We start from the raw sequence: 22874 nt of genomic DNA on the forward strand, positions 1-22874 counted from the left end.
TGGAACCGTGATGAGAGGGCCAACTGCAGAGAAAGTCCTGAATTTCAAATGCTCAGTAGAACAGTATGTCCAAGAATAACGAATGCAACAGACTCGTGACTCGTAAATAAGGAAATATGAATACAATAAACATCAATATTTATTGCCTGGCAGTATTTTTCACTGGTAGAAAGGCCAAGATAAGTGATAGAAAGACTGGTGATGCTTGGTACTACACTGTATGCATTGTAGCAGCTCTCTGCTTGTTTAGGTGGCCACAGTGATGATGAATTTCTGATTGCAGATACAAAGACAAGTGAATCATGATTTAACATTGGAGGGGCACTCTTAAGCACACCCCTGTACTCTGAATATGTTGATAGCCACACATTATTAGACATCAATCACATGTTACATTGACCATGTCTAGACAGCTTAACAAACAAAACAAATAAAACAAAAAGGCATGTATGAAATATGAAGAGAACACATTTTCAAATGGAATGCTCAGGTGTTTCAGGTTGTTTTTGACAATCAAACATGTGGCTTTTAAATGATAATTATTTAACACTATCTTTCCATGAATACAGCAGATAGGATTTGTGCTAGTAATATGGAAATCACAGTGCTGGGAGAAAGAGAGTCATGCTATTTGAAACAGCCTGCATGTTTCCAAAACAACCCTACACCACTCAACTCTGATGGATACAAGCAGTACACGGGTGTCCTGCTGTTAAGATCAGGCTGCGTCTGCAACCCATAATGGTGCCTGTAATTGGCTTGCTGGGGTGCAAGAGGGGGTTTCATTGTCATGCAAATGAATTGGGGTTTATGTTGTCTCAGCCCTCCAAATTAAGTTAAATTCCCACCTGTTTGGTTATTTGTTTGCAGTGCCTTTCCGGGTCCAAAAATGTGCTTCACACTCCTTTCTGTACCTCCACAGAAAGATGCAATTTCAAGAGGCTGTTTTCAAGAGAGCAAAATTATCCAGCTGCCATTTCTGTCTTCCTTTTCTATAATGTTTCAGAACTTCATATGCTGCTCAGCCAAATGAGGTTTTACCTCTCTAGGCTGCATGTGAAACAAGATAGTAATAGTTTAATTAAAGGGATGCTCATGGCTGTAATATTACATTTCTATTTGGCTTTATTGTCTCCATTGTGTATTTAGAGCCAGAATCATTGCAGATGCCATTTATTTCAGAATGATAAACCACATCTGCTATTCAGTTTGCTGAATGCAGTTTTTGCTCTTACTTTTGTGCCAATGCAAACATTTGACAAACTTTCATTACACATCTGAAGAAGAAAAACAAGATATTTAGGGGGCATTGTGGCCATTCCCTTTGCAGTACTGCAACAGTCCTCATCCCAAATCACAGTTTTGCTACAGTCTGGAATTGCTGAGATTTCTACAGATGCTGCTACAGTAAAACAGCCCTTTTTAAACATCAAAATTCAGCATGTAGAGTGCATTGCTTGCAAATCCTGAAACACGCTCAAAGCTTAAGCGGCATTTTTAGGGAACACCTGAAGACACTGCTCTTTCCTTGGAGATGGGTGTGGACTCAGGTATTGGACAGGTAGCTGGTGAAACCCCTCCCCTCTGCTCCTGGTATATATGGCAATCCCCAAGATTCCTATAGAGACTCTCCTTGTCCCGTTCACATCCATAGACCACACAACTCTTAAGAGCAGGGGAAACGTGGAAGAGAATCCTGGAGCCAGTGGAACAAACAGCAGCTGCTCTGCTCAACCTCAGCAACAACATGTTGTACCTGGAGACACCGGCCTCAGCTCAGTACAATGAGGTAAGGGTTAGTGAGTGCCTGCCGGGGCTGGCATCAGGAATACCGTGCTCCCAAAAAATGGAAATTCAGGGGCTAGCAGCGCTGCTAGAAGGAACGGATTAAGTTGGAGGCCTCAGAAGCATCCACATTATTTATCACCACAGCTATGCTCTTCAGGTAGCACACAAAATGATCATTTAGTAAAAATGGGCAGGCAACGACAAAAATGGTTTGTTTGCCACCTTAGCATTTCTTCCCAGATGCCATCCTAAGATGTGCATGCATTGGTATGTATGCTTACCTCATTGTGTAAGAGCACATTCATTTGAGGTGTTTTGGATGGCAGTATCCAGTGTTCATTTTTGAGCCAATGGTGTGTGTCTTTGTCAGAGTAGAGAACCGTAGGTAATGTAAACACCAGGTATGTTTTGGAGTTGGGTCACTCTTTATGAAATTTTTGTCTCCCCTGCGTTCTGTTATTAGCTCAGGCAGAGACAATCTGTCCACAAAATCAGACCTATTGTCTACCAAGAGATAAGATCTGAAAAAGCTCAGGACACCTTCACCTGCCAGAGCTCAGACTAGCACCGTCATTTAATGTACAGGGTTGTGTAGTTGTTAAAGTCAAGGACATTGCATTGCATTGAGAAGAGTTGCTGTACAATGGGAAGCTGCTGCTTTGATGCTGAATTTATTGACAGTATTTGCCTTGCATATACAGAAGTTTAAATCACAGAATATCTATTCAAAATGAAAGATGTATGTTACAACAGTTACAACATGCATCCGTATAATTATTCTTTTTGGTCTTTAAAGTGTTTACAGATCAATTCAGACGCTGTTGTTAATGGGACGTGTGTTTGTTCCTCTTAATATTGTATCGGAGTCTGCCAAAAATGTATAGTAAATATTGTGGTTTTGTTGGTGATTAACTAGCTACATTATTTGCATGCTGCTAGGAAATGGGCTTTGTTTGGCTTGCCCTTGTCTGGAAATGTCTGCATGTTGAGACTTTTTATGTGGTTGTATTGCACTGTGTCTCCGCTTAATTGCAGTAGTTACTGTAACAGATATGCTTGTTTATATATCAAAATATAATTATTCATTAAAATGTAAGAATAAAATATGGTTAATGTTTTTTGTCATTTCTGTCAAGCCACATCAGTCTGAATTCAACAAGCTGTTATAAAAATTAACAGAATTCTCAGGAAAGTCTTAAGGTTTCATTTTCCCTTTTATCTTGTACTCATAACTGGCTGCAAAAAAGAAACTTTGTGCAAAATTACACATGATGGATGGCATGTTAGGCTTACATTTTTTCCTTTGCTGATTTGTTTAACTGGTGTGTGCCAAACTGAATAAAAATCAGTTTATTACTGTGAATTCTTAGGTGTTTAGTAAGTATGTTCAGCAAGTTAAGTACTTTTCTTGCAAGATCTCAATAGACAGAGACAGACTGAGATGCTATGAGTGTCTTGTCTGAATTTTGGAGCAGGGACCAAGTTATGTAGATACTGGGCTGTGGGATTATTTTAGTATTGGGAACTTTTAGCTCGATGGCCATAGTACACTTGTAAATATTTGTATGAAGACACTATAGTTATTATGTGTAGCCCACAGTGTTAACTATTACTGTTTGAAATTATAAATGTAGACCTTCATTCTTCATGTCTGTAGATTCCAGAAGGAGAAAATGGTGTATAAAGACAGTCATGGTTATGAGATAAATTACAAATGTGTGGCATTTACTCTAAATAGAGGTCTCTTCAGCATGAGTGACCTTTATCCCCCAAACAGTGGATAGAGCACCTCAAGGTGTGGTAAATTACGGTTGAAATAGTTCTCCTTGACTTTACTTCGGGCACTAGTGGAAATCAGGACATCAAATGCAGGTATGGCTATCTAGTTTATCTGGGATGGCCATCAGTCCCATAGCTTATCAAAGTCTAGAGTTGTCCAAGGTTTCATGGTGCCAAATGTATAGGTTTTGGCCAGCCCTTCACGTAAAGCTGCAATACTCGGCACACACTGCATTGTTCATGCCTACTTAATGACTACTTTCAGTCCTGCCCACCACAATAGCAATTCTGTCTTAAATGTTGGCTGTGGTGTGTGTGTGTGGGATTAGGCGTTTTAAGAAGGTGTGTGATTTCTGCACACGTAGTGTTACACTAGCTGTTTGGTTATGAATGCAGAGAAAGAGGCCTTGCTAATGGAGGAAGGAAACAAAGCCATTATGTAGTCATACCTGTAGCCCGAGTGGATGTGCCTTTAAATCTTTACAAGGTTTGTGTGGTATAGTCATGTTGTTTCAGTTATTTATAATGTCATGTGAATGTTATTACAATCTGAGTTTTCCTTAAAATCTTTAAAACATAGCATGCATAAGTGCAAGAGTTTGCAGGAATTTTTTTCATCAGGTAAAGCTTCTGTACCCCTACTTTTGTACGTATTCATGTTGCAAGGTTGTGAAATGATATTTAGCTCAGCTGTGCATGATGTCTTTACCAAACGGTTCTGAACAGACAGACATTTGACTGTGAAACATCAGTGTTTCCTTTGTGGACAGCAAATGAGACACTCAGGCAAGTCGGCAAAGGGCTGTCTGTTCTTCAGCATTTACCCTCACCTTCAAGACGGCTGCTGGATCAAAACAGCTCTGGCTGTTTGTTCTCCACAGTCCGGAATTCTTTATTAGCAGGTGGCTTCGTCGTCTTCCGAGTTCAAAATACCCTGGACTCACATAACGCCTTTGTCAACACACTCTGTTAGCTGGAGTCACTGGAGCAGAGGTGAAAATAAACCTCCACTTTAGTCCTCTTTCTTGTGCTTTTAAAGCTCTTCTGAGCTTACTGCTAGCAGATGAAGTTTTGACGAACACTGTCACAGGGTCAGATGATGGTGTGGGGGCAGATAGGACTGCATTGCTTAATGGTTGTTTTCGCATAGGTTTGGACAAGAAAGGCTTTAACTGAATAACTTTTAAATATAAAATGCCAACAAAAAATAAGGATTATAAGGGAGGAAAAAGGGCTTTCCAGACATTCTGTTGTAGGTGTTGCTAACAGGTAAGCAGGGATATCAGGTTGCGCTTAAAGTGTCTGGGCTTACCTGTGTCGCTCACTGAAGCATCAGATTTTACAACCACAGATCCCAGGGGACCCATCTGCACCATTAGAATGTGGTCAGCTAGGCACTGCTGTTTAGTCTTGAGCTGTAATTGCTTTAATGGTGTGTTGATGCAGAGATATAATCACCTCCTCTGGCTTTCCAAGCCAGTTTGAGCCTAGGAGAGGCCCTCATTTTGAAGGGAGCACCCTTTCCCCTGTGGTCACTCATCACAGTCAGGCAGACATACTTACTGCTCTGTCCAGGGCACATAAGCCAGGTCACTGGAGACCAAGGAATGATAGCTATTTCACCCCTTAGGCCAGGTCTCCTTTAGTGCGTATGTCTTTTGGAAGAAAACTTTGATAAAGAGCCTTTGCAGATGTACGTTGTTTTTCCACTTTATCATTATCTTTTCAGAGCCAACACATTCTCCACTTGACTAAATTAGAAAAAAAAAATCAGATATGACTTCACTTTTCAGATGTTTTTGGTGCTGTTTAAATAAAGGGAGCCTGAACATTTTCTGACTGAGCAAGCATCTGTTAAAATGCTTTAAATGCTTCACTATACTGGCAATAGTTTGAATTTCAAATAATGAAAAGTGCTACAAGAGTTGTGAAATATTGTTTATTCCGGAGGAAAAAATGATTAGCCAAGTAAGGGTTTCTTCTTCTTAATGTGAAATATTCCAGTAGCTGCCTGCAATAATCTTCTAAATGAAATTGATAACAGGATAATGACTTGTCTGTCAACAGCAATGATGGCATCTGCTGTTAATAAGCTAACAGTGAGGAACACTTTCCTAATCCTTGTAATCATCGTACAGGCCCAGTTGTAAGAGAGACTGCGCTAACTGCCCCTGTGTGATAAGCACAGTGGATAGGTGACCATAGTATTTTTTTTGGGTGATCTGAAGGAATGGTAACTTGTTCCTGTTCTCACTGAGTGATTCCCATCTGACAGATCACATATCATTACCAGTTGTGAATGGCTGTCATATTATTTCTTAACTTTTGTTGTAAATCAAAACTCTATGTTCAACAGTGTAAAATGTGACTGTGAAGCCTGTTGCTGTCAAAACTGCAAGTAGAGATTTTTACATTGAACATTTTCATATCTAAATAGCAATCTAAATAAAACAATGACCAGTAAAAATACCAGCATTAATATCAACCTTTATTGGGGTTGCTGTTTGTATTTTGAAAATTCTTGCAATGGTTTCGGCATCGTTGCGATTCCTGTTACAGATTCAACCAAGGATCACTTTGAAGGTCAGCTTGCTTTTTTTTTTGGTTCCCCAGTGTGTGAAACTACTCCAGCATCTGCCTTAGACAAAGAAATGTTTGAATGTCTTGAACAGACTGCATAACCTTTCACCAGCTTTATTAAAGGCTGTCGAGGATGTCAAGACTGCTGATTTACAGCAGTTCTGCTTAGCAGCCTGACACCTTTGGGGCCTGAGCTCCGAGGCAGCTATAAATGGAAGGTATTTTTAAGAGGACCTAAAGTGGTTATTAAACTGTTGGTGTATTACAGTGGAATAAAATATGATTAAAGGGAAGAAAAGTACACAGCCCCCTCTTCTACTGTCCTTTTAAGGTGTGATAGTCCACTTCCAGTTGATTAAACATCAAAACAAATGGGTTAGCTTTTCTGTTTGCCTCTGTTCTGAGGAGAATTAACCTCAAGAACACCTTTTAGATTTAAAAATGGAGCAATACTTGGACTGAACTGACAAAAGCTTATACCCTGTACGGCTTACAGTGGTCTTTGTTTCTAGTAATATTGAAAATAACAGGTTGTGTGCCACCAAGTGAAGTAAGCAGTAAGGTTGTTCCTTTCAGTGCATCCATTCACTAACATGAACATCACACTTATCTTTTAAAGCACCTTCAAGAACGCGCAGATAACGTCATCCCCCACTGGGAAACCATGAACAAACTGCATATTTTTTGAAAAACAGTCAGGTTTCATCTTTCAAAACTCATGACATAATGCTTTGAAGATTTTTACCAATGTGTCCTTCTCCAGTATAGGTAAACATCTGTTTCATTTAATGATTATAGCTTGTCATTGTTAACGCAGCAACCGCATGCGTCAGATCAGAGATTACGTGTAATTGGCCCAGGAGCATCAGTACACAGCTGCACTAGGGAACACTGCGTCTTACGCCATAGCCCACAGCTCTGAGATCAGTTACTATGAGTCACGGGGCACAGGAACCACGCTACGCCACCTGACGCCATCTCACCTGGAAAGAGACATCCATTTCTATTGATTTTGCAGCTCTCTTAAGTATCACCATTCCCCAGTTTTGAGTTGCCGTCATCTTTGTTTTTTTGTTTTGTTCAGAAACCACACATATCCACCATCTCGGTCTCATGCCCCCCATTCCCTTCCAACTGCCCCAGCAGTCCTCTTCTCCCTCCTTGTGGTGACAGTAACTATTTTCTTAGCCTAAACCTATACCCAAGGCAGCTGACAGAGCATATATTTTATGCATTTATACAAGGGAATATTCACTTAAAATAATCTAGGTATAGCTTTAGTGGGTACAGTGGTTTATTTTTTTATGTGGCTTTTAATTTTATCTGGCAATTAAACCTTTCAGTTTCAAGCCCAGTTTTTTTTTAACTACTGCACCACTCTGTAGAATGCATGTAATATTTTGGATTGGAGTACACAAGAAAGAAATCCCAGTTCTGAGCTGAGCTTTTGAATCTAGTACTCGGTTTCATGTGACCTTTGATTGTCAGTGATCATTATATCAAGATACATGGCGACCCATGCCTGAAAACCTGTAGCAGCTTTCACACTCTGCTCAAAAGCCTAAGTTCCCCCCACCCACCCATTGAACTGTCGTTAAACAAAATGTTATTTGCATGTGTGACCAATCTAATTCACAGATCTATGTGGAAGGCCCCTGCCCCAAAGAGCTAAGACATCACCCTCGCATTCAGGTCGAACACAACTCCACAGCTTTTTCAGTCTAAAGGGCTCCATTATCCCCTAATTGCTCCATTGTAAAGCAGCGCGTGTCTGAGACAGCGTCACCCTCCTGGAGGCAGCAGGGTCAGCTAACACCGAAGGCTCTTTGTGTGGCTGTCTCTTTCTCTCACCCAATACACACAGCTCCTCACACCTGACTCCGTGGCGCATTGTTCCCAGATGGGCTCTTAAAAGCCCCCGTGTCATTGTTCTGGGGCCTCGCTGACTGGTGGCACACGCACGCACGCACGCACACACACACACACAAAAACCCATATGACACAAGCCTTTCCCCTTGTGGCAGCACAAAGCGAGGTATGCTTGGTGCATGCATGTAGGACGTGTGTGCGTTTGTGTGCTTGTGTGTACATCTATGCATTTGTGCAGGAATGAGCTTACGTATGCGTGTGCGCGTGTGTCTTTATGTGCATGTACGTGTATGTACTTGTGCATATGTGTGTGCGTACGCGCGTGCGTGCGCGTGTGTGTATCTGAGTCACCTGGTACAGACAGCACCTGCCAGAGGGTGTGAGCCGGACAGCTGCGTCCCGTCGTGCTTGAAATACAAAAAAGGGGCCTAAAGAGATTAATGGCCGCCCAAAGAGCCACAGAGACATGGCACCTAGTCCAGGAATGTGCGGATATAAATGGAATGGAATGGAGTGCATGGCCACCAGAGCAGGCAGGACAGGGCCTGGCAGAGGTCCAGGCGCATTCCCACTCTTCTCAAGTGGCAGCCATTTTAGCTTCTCACACCCCCCTCCCTCCACCACCGAAGCAGGGTGGACGTGGACTCCAGATCACTTCGAGACACCGAGATCTCATTGCCCCAATTAAAATGTAAATTCTCCAGGCTTTTCTTTTGCTGAGAGGTGCGTCAGTAACCCACAGAGTCAGGTATTTAACCACAGAGGAGCCTTAAAGTCAGCTAGACACCAGGAAGAGAAGGATTTCTTTGTTATGGCCACTCGTTATAGTTTTATTTTTATCATGGTGTGGTTGTGTTTAGGCGATGAGTGATTCATCGCTGCACTGTCTGATTAAAGACACCAGTAAGGAGTTGTCTCCTTGCTTCATACAAAGTAGATCTGGGTGGTGGTCAGTGAGAGGTGATGACACAAACCCTGTCTGAAACTCAGAAGGGGTTGGGCCAGTGCTGTTGGTCTGTGATCACTGGTTCTACTGCGTCATTGTTTTGTCCATGTCTGCTTACCTGAATTTTCTTTGGCTTAAATTTTAGTGAATCCCTCTCTTCAGTGAAGCCATTTTAAAGATTGAATGAAGAAAGAAAACACTGCTTATTAAGATTTTTTCCAGTGATAATTCAGGATTAAATGAGATCATATACGGGTGTAGCAGTAGAGAAATCAAAAGTAGAATTGTGAATTGTTTTCAGTGGTTTTGTTTGAGGAAGGATTAGTTTCACCAGTGTAATGAGATCACCTGATTTGCTTGATTAAAACTCTTTCAGCAGGGGTGTTTATTATGGTAATAGAAGTATACCATAGAGTTCCATCAGGTTAGAGGTTTTTTGTTAACTTCCCATGATTCATGCTATATTTACAGAAAGTGTCTGTTTACAGTGAAAAAGGACAAAAGACAACCAAGGAGATCATCTTGCAGATGCAAGTGAAATGATTTCCGCTCAGTGTTCCCCAGCGTTAAATCAATGTCATTTTTTTGGTCTTCATGTAATGTGTATTGTGCAATGCTTACTGTCATGTCATGATGAACTTGCATTTGCAGGCTTTGAAAATGATAAAGCAAACATCACATTAGTGCAATAATAACGGTGAAGGTGCACTTAGTGTGTGCTTATGAATTTCACTACATTAGACCTTTAACCTTGCTTATCTGAATTCATCCCCGTTCTTCTTTAAGACATGCGATTCACAACAGTACAGTTTTGTGTTTCCTAACCTGGCGAGACAGGGCGCCATGGCACTCAGAACCCTCCTTGTGAGAACACATGAAGGTCTGTTGCTCTCCTTCCCACTTCTGCCTGTCTTTGTTTTCAGCCTTGGGACTGAGTCAAATCAAATGCAGAAATCCAGTGGTGAGGCATTTTCATTTTAAACTGCCATTCGAAAATGATAAGCATTGCACCTCTTCAGCCATGCCTTCTCTTTAACAGAAACAATGGATTTGTCACTCCATTCATCTGTCCCACATACACTTTGACTGCAGGACATTTCTGGTAATGCCGGTCATCCACATGTTTAGTGCCAGTCACGGCTAAGTGGCAGTAACATGTGACTTGGTTATGGGTCTGGACCCAGAATTCAAAAGCCTTTTAAGCTAAATCGATCATCTACCCTCTGAAGCCTTGCCGTGCTGTCCAATGCCTGTCCTCTGGCGGAGATCCAAATGGCACGTGATTCTGCATGCAAGGACTTACCTTACATATATAAGAGATGGTGTCAGGTATTTTGCTGTTTAAGGCAATTTAAGTAACCTGTGCAATTTATCATTGTTCTAAGGCATTGTTAAAAAAAAAGAAAGAAACTGCGTTACCTTGGGGCAGCTGTATTAGTTACACATGATCTTGCATAAACAAGAACTTGTTCGCGAACTCCAGACACAAGGTCCTGTGTTTTCTGCCATTACAGTTCGCAGCCACAAATGGTTTATAGTAGAAAGTCAAATGCAGGAACAGTGGTAATCTGATTTGCATTGTTCGATACATTCAAACGGTGACGCCTGTCTGAGATTTAGTGGCCATTTTTCATTTCGTCTTCCATTCACCAAATGCCACCATATCACACACAAGACAGCAAGGAATCCTTTTAAGTTTTCCAGATATGTATTTTGCCCTTGTTCATTTACCACTGGCAACCTCAAGCAGTACCTTGAAAAAAAGGTTTTGCTAAATTGCTTGAAATGTGGTCAGTGTGTCTCCTTTTGAATTGCTGCTGAGAGACAGTGTTTTTCTCGTTCCCCCTCTCCCACAGTCACAGTACACAAACTTGGGGCTCCTAAACAGCATGGACCAGCAGATCGGGAACGGTGGCTCCTCCTCGACCAGTCCCTACAACAATGACCACGCCCAGAACAACGTGACCGCCCCGTCGCCCTACGCCCAACCCAGCTCCACCTTTGACGCCCTCTCCCCGTCACCTGCCATCCCGTCCAACACTGATTATGCCGGCCCCCACACCTTCGACGTGACCTTCCAGCAGTCCAGCACCGCCAAGTCTGCTACATGGACGGTAAGATCCCACTACCACCACTGTAATGTGTCCAGCTGTGCAGTGTGACTCTCAGTACATTTTATTTGAAGGTGAAGTTTAACAAGCAAAGGGCATCTCATGAACAGAAGTACTGCACATATGCTTTTTGCTTTTTCATAAAGAAATATGTTAATCAGCCAGCCAGATTTCCCCAGAGAGGGCCTGCACACTGTTGATGTAGGAGATTAACTGTCTGGTGAGAACATAGATGTCTTATGTAGCAGGTTTCATCTCTCATCCGGGCCAAGAAGCCTTCACTTACAGAGCTACATCAGGCTGAGAAATGCTTCCAGAGATGATTTTCGGTATGGTGTCTCGGGTGGCCCAGCACCCACCTCGCAGTCAGTCCACGGGTTGGGCTGCCTGCCACTGCAGCTCCCTGCACAGCTGCAGACTGGCGTTGACATAGAGTGGCACAGGGAACCTACAGAACCGGCTGCTCAACTGCCACCATTCAGGAGGAAAGCTCTTGCATCAGCGCTGCGCCTGTGTTGTTAGTTTGTGTGTCTGCTGTACACTGCATACTCCAGACAGCACAGTGCAGCGTAGGGGTGGGAAGTTCTCAAAAAAATTACGAAAAAACGAAATGGAGCGCTCCCCAGTGGCCGACGCAGCTAGCCACCGCAAAATGGTTTTGGCCTGCAGATGGAGATGTTGCCACTTACCAACAGAAACAATAGACAATTTTTGACAGATGGGATTTCTGCTGTTTGTAGTAATGGCTAAACGTGTGAGGTTCAGTAACCTTTTGCTTTTTGTACCAAATACCTGAATTTGGATATGAGATAATATCCTTTGATAACGGAGAAAAAAAAACAAAAAACAAAATGCATGATGAACATGATGACAGGCTCACAAGATTTGTATGCCATCATTTTATGAGAAGCTGTTTTTGAATGTTTACTGTTTATATCAGATAATCCATTAATGGTCCTCAACTTTGGCAGTAAGGACTACTGACAGATATGGTCCCATTGCATAAATTTGGACAGTGAAGCGAAGTGCAGAGGAGGAGAAGATCAGAGGAAGTTTTGGGACAGTCTTGCACCCATGGGTTGCGCACAGTGTGGGATAGTGACATTTATGCCATTCCCACACTCGTCTTTCTCATCTAATTTCGCGTTGAAAAAACAAAAGTGTCAGACTTGCACTTGTTTCCAGGGAGCTGTACAAGGTGTGATCGACACACCCCAGAGCCTGTTGTATTCCTGTCGCGCTCTGGGTGAATCCCAGCACAAACCAGTTTGGCACATCGGCACAGGCACACAGAGGTGGCACACTGGAAGTGCACATGCTCTGTCTGAGCAGTGAGGGTGCTGATCGTTAATCAGCTAAACTTAACAAATGTCATGTGCTTTCCATCTTAACATTTAAGTCTGGGAATTGACATACAGTGAAATATAATCATGTTCATGAACTCTGTGGTCAGTTGAGTTTTACTGACTGCATGATGGGGGAGGTGTGATTGTGATTATGAAATCTCAACAAGTGACTCCTCTGACTGGATTTCAGTGTGATTTTGATGTGAGGGGCGAAATGAGGTGGAACACCTTTGTAATTTAAGAAAATAGGGGTTAAGTGTGTTGCACTAGTAAGGTCTGAACCAAGATACTTTTTGTGGAAAACAGACTTAGACCTTACCTACCTTCAGCATTCATCTTCAAATATTTTAACTTAACTGAGTATTCTACACCTCACACACAAAAAGAACATTCTCAAAATTTTGTATTTGTTTTATTTATCTTGTTTTGCCAGCCAGTGAAAAGCAATTGAATTACCGATTGTAATTACTCATTATTGCACTGACTTGCTCTGCTTCCCCCTTTGAGTCTGTGCAAATTTAAGCCACCACACTTTACAAAAGTGTACCCATGCCTCTCATTCAGGGACTTCCTCTGTGGTCTCTTTACAACAGCGTAGCACATTATCCTGTTAGAATAATTGTCTTGCTGTCTATGGGGCTACAAGTGGGGAGCCACTCTCCACATCATCTCTCCAGCTCTGTGAAAGACCCAGCCCCACAGTAGAAGGCCTGTGGGATCGCCAGTGGGAATTAGTGTACTACCCACTGCTTTGTTTGATCACCGCCTCTTGGAGACAAACCTAATCCCATATCCACACCTTAACTTTTTCCTGTCTGGGGCTCTGACACAAGAGGGTGTGACACACCTCAAAAACTTCCCAGAAGCCCTCATGGCCCCTGTGTCTGGAGGGCTAATCAATCCATTGTTCACCCACACAGTGGAGCGCAGTGCCATACAGTGGCAGAGTGAGCTTAAGTAAATTGAGAAGTGTCACACATTCTGTTGGTTTTGCTGTTGAAAAATGGTGTTTGCTAATGGCTGACAGCTTACATCTGCCTCCAGTCACTGAAAGGAGCTTTAATGGTGGTGTCAACTGTGAGGTATTGATAAAGACAAGATTTTCTTTTATGCTATCAAGAAAGGCATATGTGGAGTAGAAATATGGGTTGTTTGCCTCAAATTACCTTGCCATGTAATGTTTAAAAAGCAAATGAAAGCCACTGTTTAGGCTATTGCTGGGAATTCAAGAATCGCGGGGGGATTACTATAATGAGTTGAGGGCCTATGGATAATACTTGTGTACATATTGTTTTCTTTGGCCTGACCCCTCTACTCCCAGGCTGATCTCTGCAGTTTTTTAGCGTGCTAAGCTCACATTGCACCACAGCCGAACAGGGCGGATACAAGCGCAGAGAGATGAGCGTTTCTGTGAAGTGGCAAGATGTGGCTTGCCTTGGAACATCTGCAGGCCCATCCCATGGCGCACGAGATGGGGCCGGGACTTGTTTTTGTCAAGGAGCCTGTCCTGACTTGTTCTGTCAGCATTGAAGCAAGCCCTGGGCTCAGACTGTGAGAAAGAGAGGAGGAAAATCTGGGGCTGAAGAGATTTAGCGATAGGGAAGCGCTTCTCTGGGTAATGCTTTTGAAAAAAGCCCCATTTCAAACAGGTTCATTACGCCTTGAGTGCCTCTTTCAAACGAGCTGAGATTACCTGTGCCACGCAGTCTGTTTGGCAGCACTTTGAATACAAGAAAGGGAAGATTTGGCTGATTCAAAGAAAAGTCATCTGTCTTTCCTCAAGGGCAGGCTTGAACTCCAGTGCTCCCCTCAGATTTTTAATGTGGCACACGCTCTAACCTTGTATTCTCATTGGTTTGCTTTCATGTCGAGCAAACGTCGTTTTTAAAACAGCATCTTTTGGATCTCACTTTTATATTCAGTTCTCAGTTTCTTTATGAAAGAGATGTCTGTGACCATAGAGTTGTAACAGTGCCAGGTATATGTTACTTGCAAGGAAACAAACAGAGAATGACTGTGAAACAGGAAACAATTTGGCACAGCTCAGAGCGACCCTTCAAGAAGTGAGGGGAAATCCACCATAATTACACAAAAGCTCATCTTCTCAGAGTGTAGTCTTCACAATGAGAGATCACATTTCTAAACTTGATATTTTAATTATAGGCCATAAAACAGTGCCTGGAATGGAAAAAAGTAAGATTAATTTAAACCCCACCCCCAAAAGTTAGAGGTCAAAATGCTACTTTGTTTTTGTTTGTTTTTTTGTCTTATGATAGCAGAATTTATTTTGTGAAGAAAAAAAAAAATGTTTTATTTGAAAAACCTGGTCATGAGTTCATTGATTTGACCATACCAGTTTCCCTCCATAGATGTTGGGAAAACGCACACATGTTTTCACTTTCGAAACCGGTGACGTTAGACGAAGGCATCGTTTGCTCATGAGTAAAATTCCCAACTGCAGCCGATTGGCTCATTTAAAAGAATGGTGTTGGTGGGGCCATTTCCTGGTCACCTTCCATCCATGTTGGACAAGCCTGAACGCATCACATCAGGTGTCACTGGTGGAATCATCCCCCCTGGAGTGACCTGCAGCTGATGCACGCCCTCCATCTTCAGCACAGAGTTTGTAATTGTGTATCTGGCCTGCTCCCATTTTAATAGATGACAGTTGGCTGCATCTTTGTACGTCCTTGTTTTAAAAAAAAAAAATTTAGCTCACCAGACAGTTTTTTTTTTTCGGCTTCCGTATAGCCACTTTGCTTTGTCTGGGATCATTCTCACCTTTGTGCATGTATAGCAATTTTCATGATAGATGTTTCTCATGATGAAGGAACTTTTTTTGGTATGACTTCTGAAATATGCGTATAATGAAACTTGGTTAAATGGGCGCAGGAACACTTGCATTTTGAGTGATAAAATGGAGTTGGACTTTTTTTTCTTCATGACAAGAGGCAGGTGTGTTTTTTGGCTGGAAAAAACACACTTGCATTTTTGTCAGATTAAACAGGTTCAGGAGAAGCTGTAGACATGACCCTACTTGCAAGGTATGAACAAGACAAGACCAGAGGCGCCAAACGCGCTTGGTTGAAGAACAGCCGCTGTCAGAACATGTCTGGTCCCTGCACCCACAGCGTATGTCTGCAAACGGAGAAAGCTGAAACTGCAGGCCACCCTCAGCTTGCGTTGCTTGGGAAATGCGTTTGTGTGTTTTATATGCACATGGACTGATCAGATGTATATATCTGGAGGTATATTGCCATTCATTATTAAACATCAGTCTGGTATAGCAACTGACTCAGAAACGCTATTAATTTCCCTAAAAATGAGAAACAGTGAATGTGATTACAGTATACAAGTGCCTTTGTCAGCAAAGTAGTACAATATAGTAAGTAGTAGGTTTCGCACAAAAAATGCATTTATTCTGTGAGAAATCATTGATTCAGTGTCGGAGCAGTCCTTTGTTATGTAATTAGACTGAGGGAAAATCACATAACTCCAATCACAACTGGTGAGTCATGTAAAGACTGTACTTAGCAGGTTCATAGTCATGTACACCTGAATGTGGAGTGGTAACCCCCCCCCCAAATATACATGAGAGAGTAAAAGGCTACATCTGCCTGCCGCTTATTGCCTGACCATGTAATTGACTTGACCAATGAATGCCACGTAATTACATGTTAAATCCCAGAACCAGCGGTAATAGCCACCAAATCCCATCTGTCAGCTGGCCTCGTTACACACTCCCCGTGTTAGCCTTTGCCTCGTGCCTCTTTCAATACCAGCTCCTGCCTCTGAGCAAACACAGGAGCCTGAATGCATATTTGCCTGCTCAAAGTTTGTGGCTCCAGGGCTGGGATGGTGCAGTGGCTGATAGAATGGTGTGGTTTTGGGTGCGCGTGTGTGTGTGTTGAGGTAAAGGAGCAAGAGGCAGTGCGAGTGTTTTGCGAGCGTGGCTGGAACATGGCCCAAAACCTCAAGATGGGTCCACAGCCTTTACTGGCACGATAGCTCATATTGGACTGCACTCGTCCTCTACTGCCATCACACCGCATCCCGGTAGAATAGCAGCTTGCTCTCTTTTATTGCCACTCCATATTAATTTCCTTAACTTTAAGCTTTATTGCTGTTCCAAGAAGATCACTTAACAGATGGTTCTCAACAAATTTTCCTCATTTTCTGTCTACTAAGAGTGCTCATCCTCATTTTTAGTCATCATTTAGCCTTCAGACTAAGATAAGAAAGGTCCCCACAGGCAGGAATGTTTGGCCGCGGTGCTCATCTCACTGGGCGCAGGTGCCCCCACAGCCTGGTGTTAGCAGCGTTTAAGGGCATTACAGCCTGGGGGGTATGGACAATCTCTGACACATTCTTTGTGCTTTCTCCTCTTTCTGCTTTCCTTTTCCTTGGTAGGCAGGGGGCTGAGCGGCATCTCCCTGCCCACCTGCCTGGCCTCAGGTTCTCTCCCTCCCTCCTCTTTTCTCTTTCTGACAGCCACTTCCCTTCCCTGGCTCATTCGGCTGATTGACGGCAGCTTTCAAGGGCGTGTGCGATTACAGTTATTCATCTTTCCGCTTTATATAAGACGTTTCACAACTCAGCTTCATTTCACTTGAAGGAACACTTAAATCACCCTGTCGTCTGAAGCGGCCGAGAGCTGCACTGGATCGCCTCATGTCATCACGCGGTAAATCACGTACACAGGCCTACCAGAGCGCGGCCAGTGGATGAAAGCATGAAAACTTGGAAACGTTTGAATATGGTGGGGGTGGAGGGGGGGGGGGGGGGGGGTTATTAAGTGCGTCTGTGCTGCAGGAGCCAAAGAAGTTGGTCAAGGGGGATAGGTGTAGCGATGGGAGCAGCGGGGATCAAACTGCCAGGGCTGATGTGCTGCACCCATAACCTGGACAGGATAGTGAATAGGCTGGGCACATTCCTATTAACCCAGATCCAGGTTCCTCTAATTAGAGGGGCAGTGCTAGAATGCTGGGTAGGAGAGATCTTTAACTCCAAACTCCCGACTACCATTTTATCTCTCTGGTATATCTATTGATATTCATGTGCCAACATCTAATGGAAAGGAAATTTAGGGGGTTGTTTTATCAAGGAAATATTTGCCTTAAAGGGGTGGACCTCTATTAAATTTGCCATTGGCTGTTTCCGGACAGACTTTCTGTAACATTATTTCACCCTGTGCAAAAACTGTATTTCCCTGCATATCTACAGATGCTAAACGCTTAAAAAATATAATTTTGCCCACTGTTGATTTTTTTTTTATGAGTCATTTGATCAATCCCTTTAATCTTGCCCTGGGATTTATCGATCAGTTATCCCTGATGATAAACGGGGTGTTCCAGTAGAGGATGTTGGCAGCAGTGTGTGTGTTAGTTTAGAGCAAAGGAGAGGGAGTATATGGGGGGCTGGCCTGATGGAAGTATCATTGCCAAGCTTGTGTAACATTATAACTCCGCTCAGGCAGGTGCTGGGATGGGCTCCTTTCACTGGAACATTTCATATCAAAAGTCAATAGAAATTGGATTGAATGTGCCATTGTTCTTGTGCACCGCCCCCCCAGCTGTGTGTGCCGAATCTTATTTTTTTTCACTCAGAAATAAATCTGAAAGGAAAGTTTTCTTAGCCTTTTTTGTCTGAGAGGCAGAGAAACACATTGTGCAAAAGAGGGAATGGAATCAAATTGTGTCGCAGGTGACATCAACAAAAAATGGAAAAGCTCTTCCATGAGCTCAGGCCAGTGGAAGGGCTCTATTCTTTTGACCATCATTTAGATGTAACCTTCAGCAGCTACTGTATGCTCACTGTATGCTCATTACTGCAGAGTGGAAGTGTGGAAGTGTGTGGGTGCATTGTGTATGAGCAACACATGACTCCTGCATTTAGGGCATTAGACCATGCTATCCTGTGTGACTAAGCTCTAACCTGTGATGAAACACTGATTCCTGTGGTCACTGACACAACGACAAGAACACATGTGTAGTCAGTGTGTCAGTCAGTCAGCAGTGATGAACAGAAGAGCAGAACACCCATCATCTGTTCATGACCACAAAAACCTGCTTTATGACATCCTTCTCTATGAGCATTAGCGTCATTTTTTAACACTTAAATTGACCAGACACTACTCCAGTGGCAGTTCTTCTTAGCCATTAGAGACTTTGGTGAACTCCACTGTTTCACCACAGACCTTTTGAGGATGAAAACAAGGCTATTGGAGCACCTGTGGGGAATGTGCAACCTCAGGCTTAAAAAGGAGGTGATTTATGGTGCTCCTGGGAAGTGCCCGGGGGCGGAGGTTCATCAGCAGACGTCAACAGCTCTGGGTGTGTCCCCTCCACTCCCACCCCCACCCTGTCCACAAAGACTTTTCAAGCTGTGCTGTATTTTTTTTTTTTTTTTTTTTTTTTTGTGGAGCCCATAATCACAGGATAGGGTTTAACTCTTTCAGCTCCAGGGGTGGAGGCTGGAATGCGCTGGTGAAGCACATGATGTTGCCATTCTCAGACACAACATTTCCACTGCAGACTGATAATGATCAATAAAGTCCTGCCACACCTTTTCTCCTCCAGCTTTTTCAGTTGACTTTTGTGACATTTCAGTTGTATGCTGATCAATTTTTTATTGTGTAGTTGCAGAACAGCAGTCAGAGACAAATTGTGTTGGTATATAACACTGAGAAGGAACCAATGTAATGGCGTGTTCTAAATCTTAAATGAATGTAGATAAGTATCTATGGAAACTTCTCTTGGGAAAGAGGAAAAATGCAGTTCAGAGAGTCCTGCTTAGAGAGCAGTGAATTATCGCAAAAGCAGGAAAACCAGACTGAAAGGTTTAATTTCAGAACGTCAGGTAACTATGTTTGTGTATCTGCTTGGTTTCCCATGTTGTACAAGGTAGATTGACTCAAATCAAACAGAATTGTCAGTGAGTCTAGTTATTCTATATCTGTGGAGGTAGCTTTCTGACTCTTCACAGGTTCTTTCAGCACATTTCAGAGTAGCAGCATGTCCCCAGGGACATGCCATCCCCAATAGTAGACTGACACACAGGGCTCAAGGGGTGGACTGGATCATCTTTATGTACACATACAGCATTGGGGCTATCTGACAACTTTTGACAGAAAAACCACCACATCTATCCCAAGCACTCTAGCGGTCTGTGTGTTTGACTGACAGTATGTGCAGTAACACAGCAATACAGAACAGTGTAGTGCAGCCCCCAGCAGTCAAACATAACGGCCACATTTTTCCACAGGTAGACAACATTGTGTGACCCCCCCTCTTTCCTCCTCCTTTCCAGTACTCCACAGACCTGAAGAAGCTTTACTGCCAGATCGCCAAGACGTGTCCCATTCAAATCAAGGTTCTGACCAACCCACCCCAGGGTGCCGTCATCAGGGCCATGCCTGTCTACAAGAAGGCCGAGCATGTGACTGAGGTGGTTAAGCGCTGTCCCAACCATGAGCTGAGCCGCGAGTTCAACGATGGTGAGCTGCTCTCAGAACCGGGTTTCCTAAATACAAAAATTTACTCAGATTACGCAGGCAATGTGTTCAGTCACACATTTTTACTGTGTTTTTGTGTATAATTTTTTATAGCATGTTCTGGTGCTATTTTCACATATTTGGAGTAAAAATTTATAATGCTGTATTTAAAAATTTATTTTTGAATGTAACCATTTCCTGCTTGTAGGTCAGACAGCTCCTCCCAGTCACCTTATACGGGTGGAGGGAAACAGCCACGCCCAATATGTGGAGGATTCGATAACGGGCCGTCAGAGTGTGCTGGTCCCGTATGAGCCCCCCCAGGTGAGGCACATCACGCAAGCCTATCACAAGGTCATTACTCGTTTCAGTGGCATCGCCACGCACAGAAAAGCGTGAACTCACATACTCCTTAGTGGGATGCTGTCAGTCTCTCAAAGCAGATGCAGTCTAAAAAGAGTTTGATTTCATTCAGTGCTTCTGGAACAGTGGCCAGGATTAAATCCACAACATGAAATCGAGATAGCAGATGTATGACTCTCATGTGACAAAATTCGTATGTGATGGAAGAGCCAGTGCCGAAGCAAAAAAGCCTTGTAGAAGCACATTTTACTTTGCTTTTGCCCCCCCCCCCCATCTCCGGTTGAAACATGATGATGTCTTCCCCTGACAGGTGGGCACCGAGTTCACCACCATCCTCTACAATTTCATGTGCAACTCAAGCTGCGTGGGCGGAATGAACAGGCGCCCCATCCTCATCATTGTCACCTTGGAAACCAGAGAGTAAGCGCACATCACTTTCCGCTAAATTGACCACACCTTTGAATCTGTAAGGCAGAGGGCCCCCCTGTAATGCTTGGGTGAACTTTTCCCTCTGGCTCTCAGTGGTCAGGTGCTGGGCCGCCGCTGCTTCGAGGCCCGGATCTGCGCCTGTCCTGGCAGGGACCGAAAGGCAGACGAGGACAGCATCCGCAAGCAGCACGTGACGGAGGGGACAAAGAGCAGTGAGGGTATGAAGCGCCGTAAGTAGCTGCTGGGGGGGGCGGTGTCAGGGGACCAGCGGCGGAGGTGTCCGACCTGCTGCATGCACACCCGTCCCGCCCACGTGCTTCTTCCAGCTTCCCTCGTCCACACAAAGCTCGCTTTCACTGCCACAACCCCAGAAAAAGGCAGGTGCTGACTTTGCTCCTTTCTCTTATTTGCAGCTTTCCGCCAGGCATCTCACGGGATCCAGATGTCCTCCATTAAGAAGAGAAGATCCACAGATGAGGAAGTGTTTTGTCTGCCTGTAAGTTCCTGCCATGCCCATCACTCAGCTTATGACTGTGCTCCGTAACCCATGTACGTGGAACATCAACTTTGCACCTACTTATGCCTTGCTCTTTTTTTTTCTCTCCAGATTAAAGGCCGTGAAATATACGAAATATTGGTGAAAATTAAAGAGTCTTTGGAGCTCATGCAGTTTCTACCCCAGCACACTATTGAGTCATACAGACAACAACAGCAGAATCTGATCCAGAAACAGTGAGTATCTCATTGCGAGAAAGATCTTTGTACCGTTGCTTCACCAGTCTGCACTGCAAAGACCTTCAGCTGCAGTGGTCCTTGTAGGTGAGAATGTAATGGACACATTGGCAAGGTCCACCCTGCACCTGTTTGCCACGTTCTCTGCATTTGCTTGTCTGCCCTTTTCACTAACCAGTTTGAAATCATTAAATAGATGACCTCAGGGCTCTACACTTTGTGTGAAATGTTTGCACTGTAGAGCCCTGGAACTTAACATTTTTAAAGAATACATGATGGTGTGAAGAAATTTGCCACCACTGGGAATTTTCTCCTCTAAAAAAGTTTTTAAAAAGTTCTTGTTTCATATCTTAACTGAGTATGTTACCTGTTGAGGGGGATGTTGCGTTGAGAAGAAATGAAAAAGTTTTCGTGTGGAGCATGATTTTGACTTGACAACAGTTTTGCCTTGGTTTTTGAAGAGCATGGTAATGCTCCAAGTGTGAGCATAGTTTGGTGCTAGCATGCAAACGAGTAACAATGCTGTGATTGGCTGTCACAACTGCTGTGATTGATCTTGCTGCAGGCAGCCACGCTTTTGACAGGCGCATTAATTTAACCTGTGGTAATAACATATATTTGCATAATGGGCTTGCATGGAAAAAAAAGGGGTGAACCTTGCCCATTTCAGGTCAGCATTTGCTTTCCTTTTGGATTTGCCAAATTCTGGAAAACACTGGCAGCAGTGCTCTCCAATGCTGTATTTTCAGTCAGACAGGTGGAGCTCCTAGGTGTTCAAAGGAGACAACAACAGCGGCTAGCGTCTCACTGGCGTTCTTTGGCAGGTTTACATAACAGCTCTAGTGACACAGTACTCTCTGAGCCCCAGTCGTCCACACAAGCAGCGTCTCACTTTCCCAGGCACGCAAACTCCATTAGGCTGCTCACAAACACAGGCGAAATGAAAATGAAAAGGAATGAGATACCTGTGAATTATAGCTCTGAATTACAGGCTTCTGACACCCTTTGATAATTATTGCTTTTGTTATCGTTCCTCATTAAGAAAACTGACAGACGCCTGGCAGTGAGGTAATGCAAACGTTTGCTGAGAAGCCATGGCCAGAGAAGCTCTCTGGCTTCTCTTCTCCGTAATTAATGTTTCCTCCACTGTCTTCAGCCTTGTTGTTGAAAGCATTATGAAAATGCCCTCTTAAGAAGCATAGAGGAGTGGTCGGTGATCTCGGGTTTTTGCTACTCAGCTATAGCGCAAACCCCACTCGTCTCATTGCATCAGTGTCTAGGCTTGTGCAGATGACAAGGTGAGAATGGGCAGGGTAGCTATTATTCTAAAAGCTGTCTCACGCTGCCTTTGTCCTTAAAGCCACATCCTATTTCACATGGCAGTAAAGAGAGAATGGGCAGTGCTTCTCAGCTTTGAGAATGGGAAGTTCAGTCATTAT

The 22874-nt window shown here is 43.5% G+C and overlaps 1 protein-coding gene across 4 annotated transcripts in view; it reads left to right on the forward strand.

Annotated features, from left to right (window-relative positions):
- Positions 1 to 1643: 1643 nt before the first annotated feature.
- tp63 (tumor protein p63) overlaps positions 1644 to 22874 on the forward strand; it is a 28408-nt gene continuing 7177 nt past the window's right edge. For 2 of the 4 annotated variants that reach the window (XM_036517339.1, XM_036517356.1), the window contains exons 1-8: positions 1644 to 1789; positions 10819 to 11076; positions 19728 to 19914; positions 20120 to 20235; positions 20585 to 20694; positions 20797 to 20933; positions 21117 to 21199; positions 21311 to 21435. In XM_036517339.1, the coding sequence (XP_036373232.1) occupies positions 1748 to 1789; positions 10819 to 11076; positions 19728 to 19914; positions 20120 to 20235; positions 20585 to 20694; positions 20797 to 20933; positions 21117 to 21199; positions 21311 to 21435 (1058 nt within the window). In that variant the 5' untranslated portion in view covers positions 1644 to 1747. The remainder of the gene's footprint in view (positions 1790 to 10818; positions 11077 to 19727; positions 19915 to 20119; positions 20236 to 20584; positions 20695 to 20796; positions 20934 to 21116; positions 21200 to 21310; positions 21436 to 22874) is intronic. The other 2 variants (XM_036517348.1, XM_036517365.1) reach the window with 1 other exon arrangement.

Source organism: Megalops cyprinoides, chromosome 2, assembly GCF_013368585.1.
Source record: "Megalops cyprinoides isolate fMegCyp1 chromosome 2, fMegCyp1.pri, whole genome shotgun sequence".
Lineage (NCBI taxonomy): Eukaryota > Metazoa > Chordata > Actinopteri > Elopiformes > Megalopidae > Megalops > Megalops cyprinoides.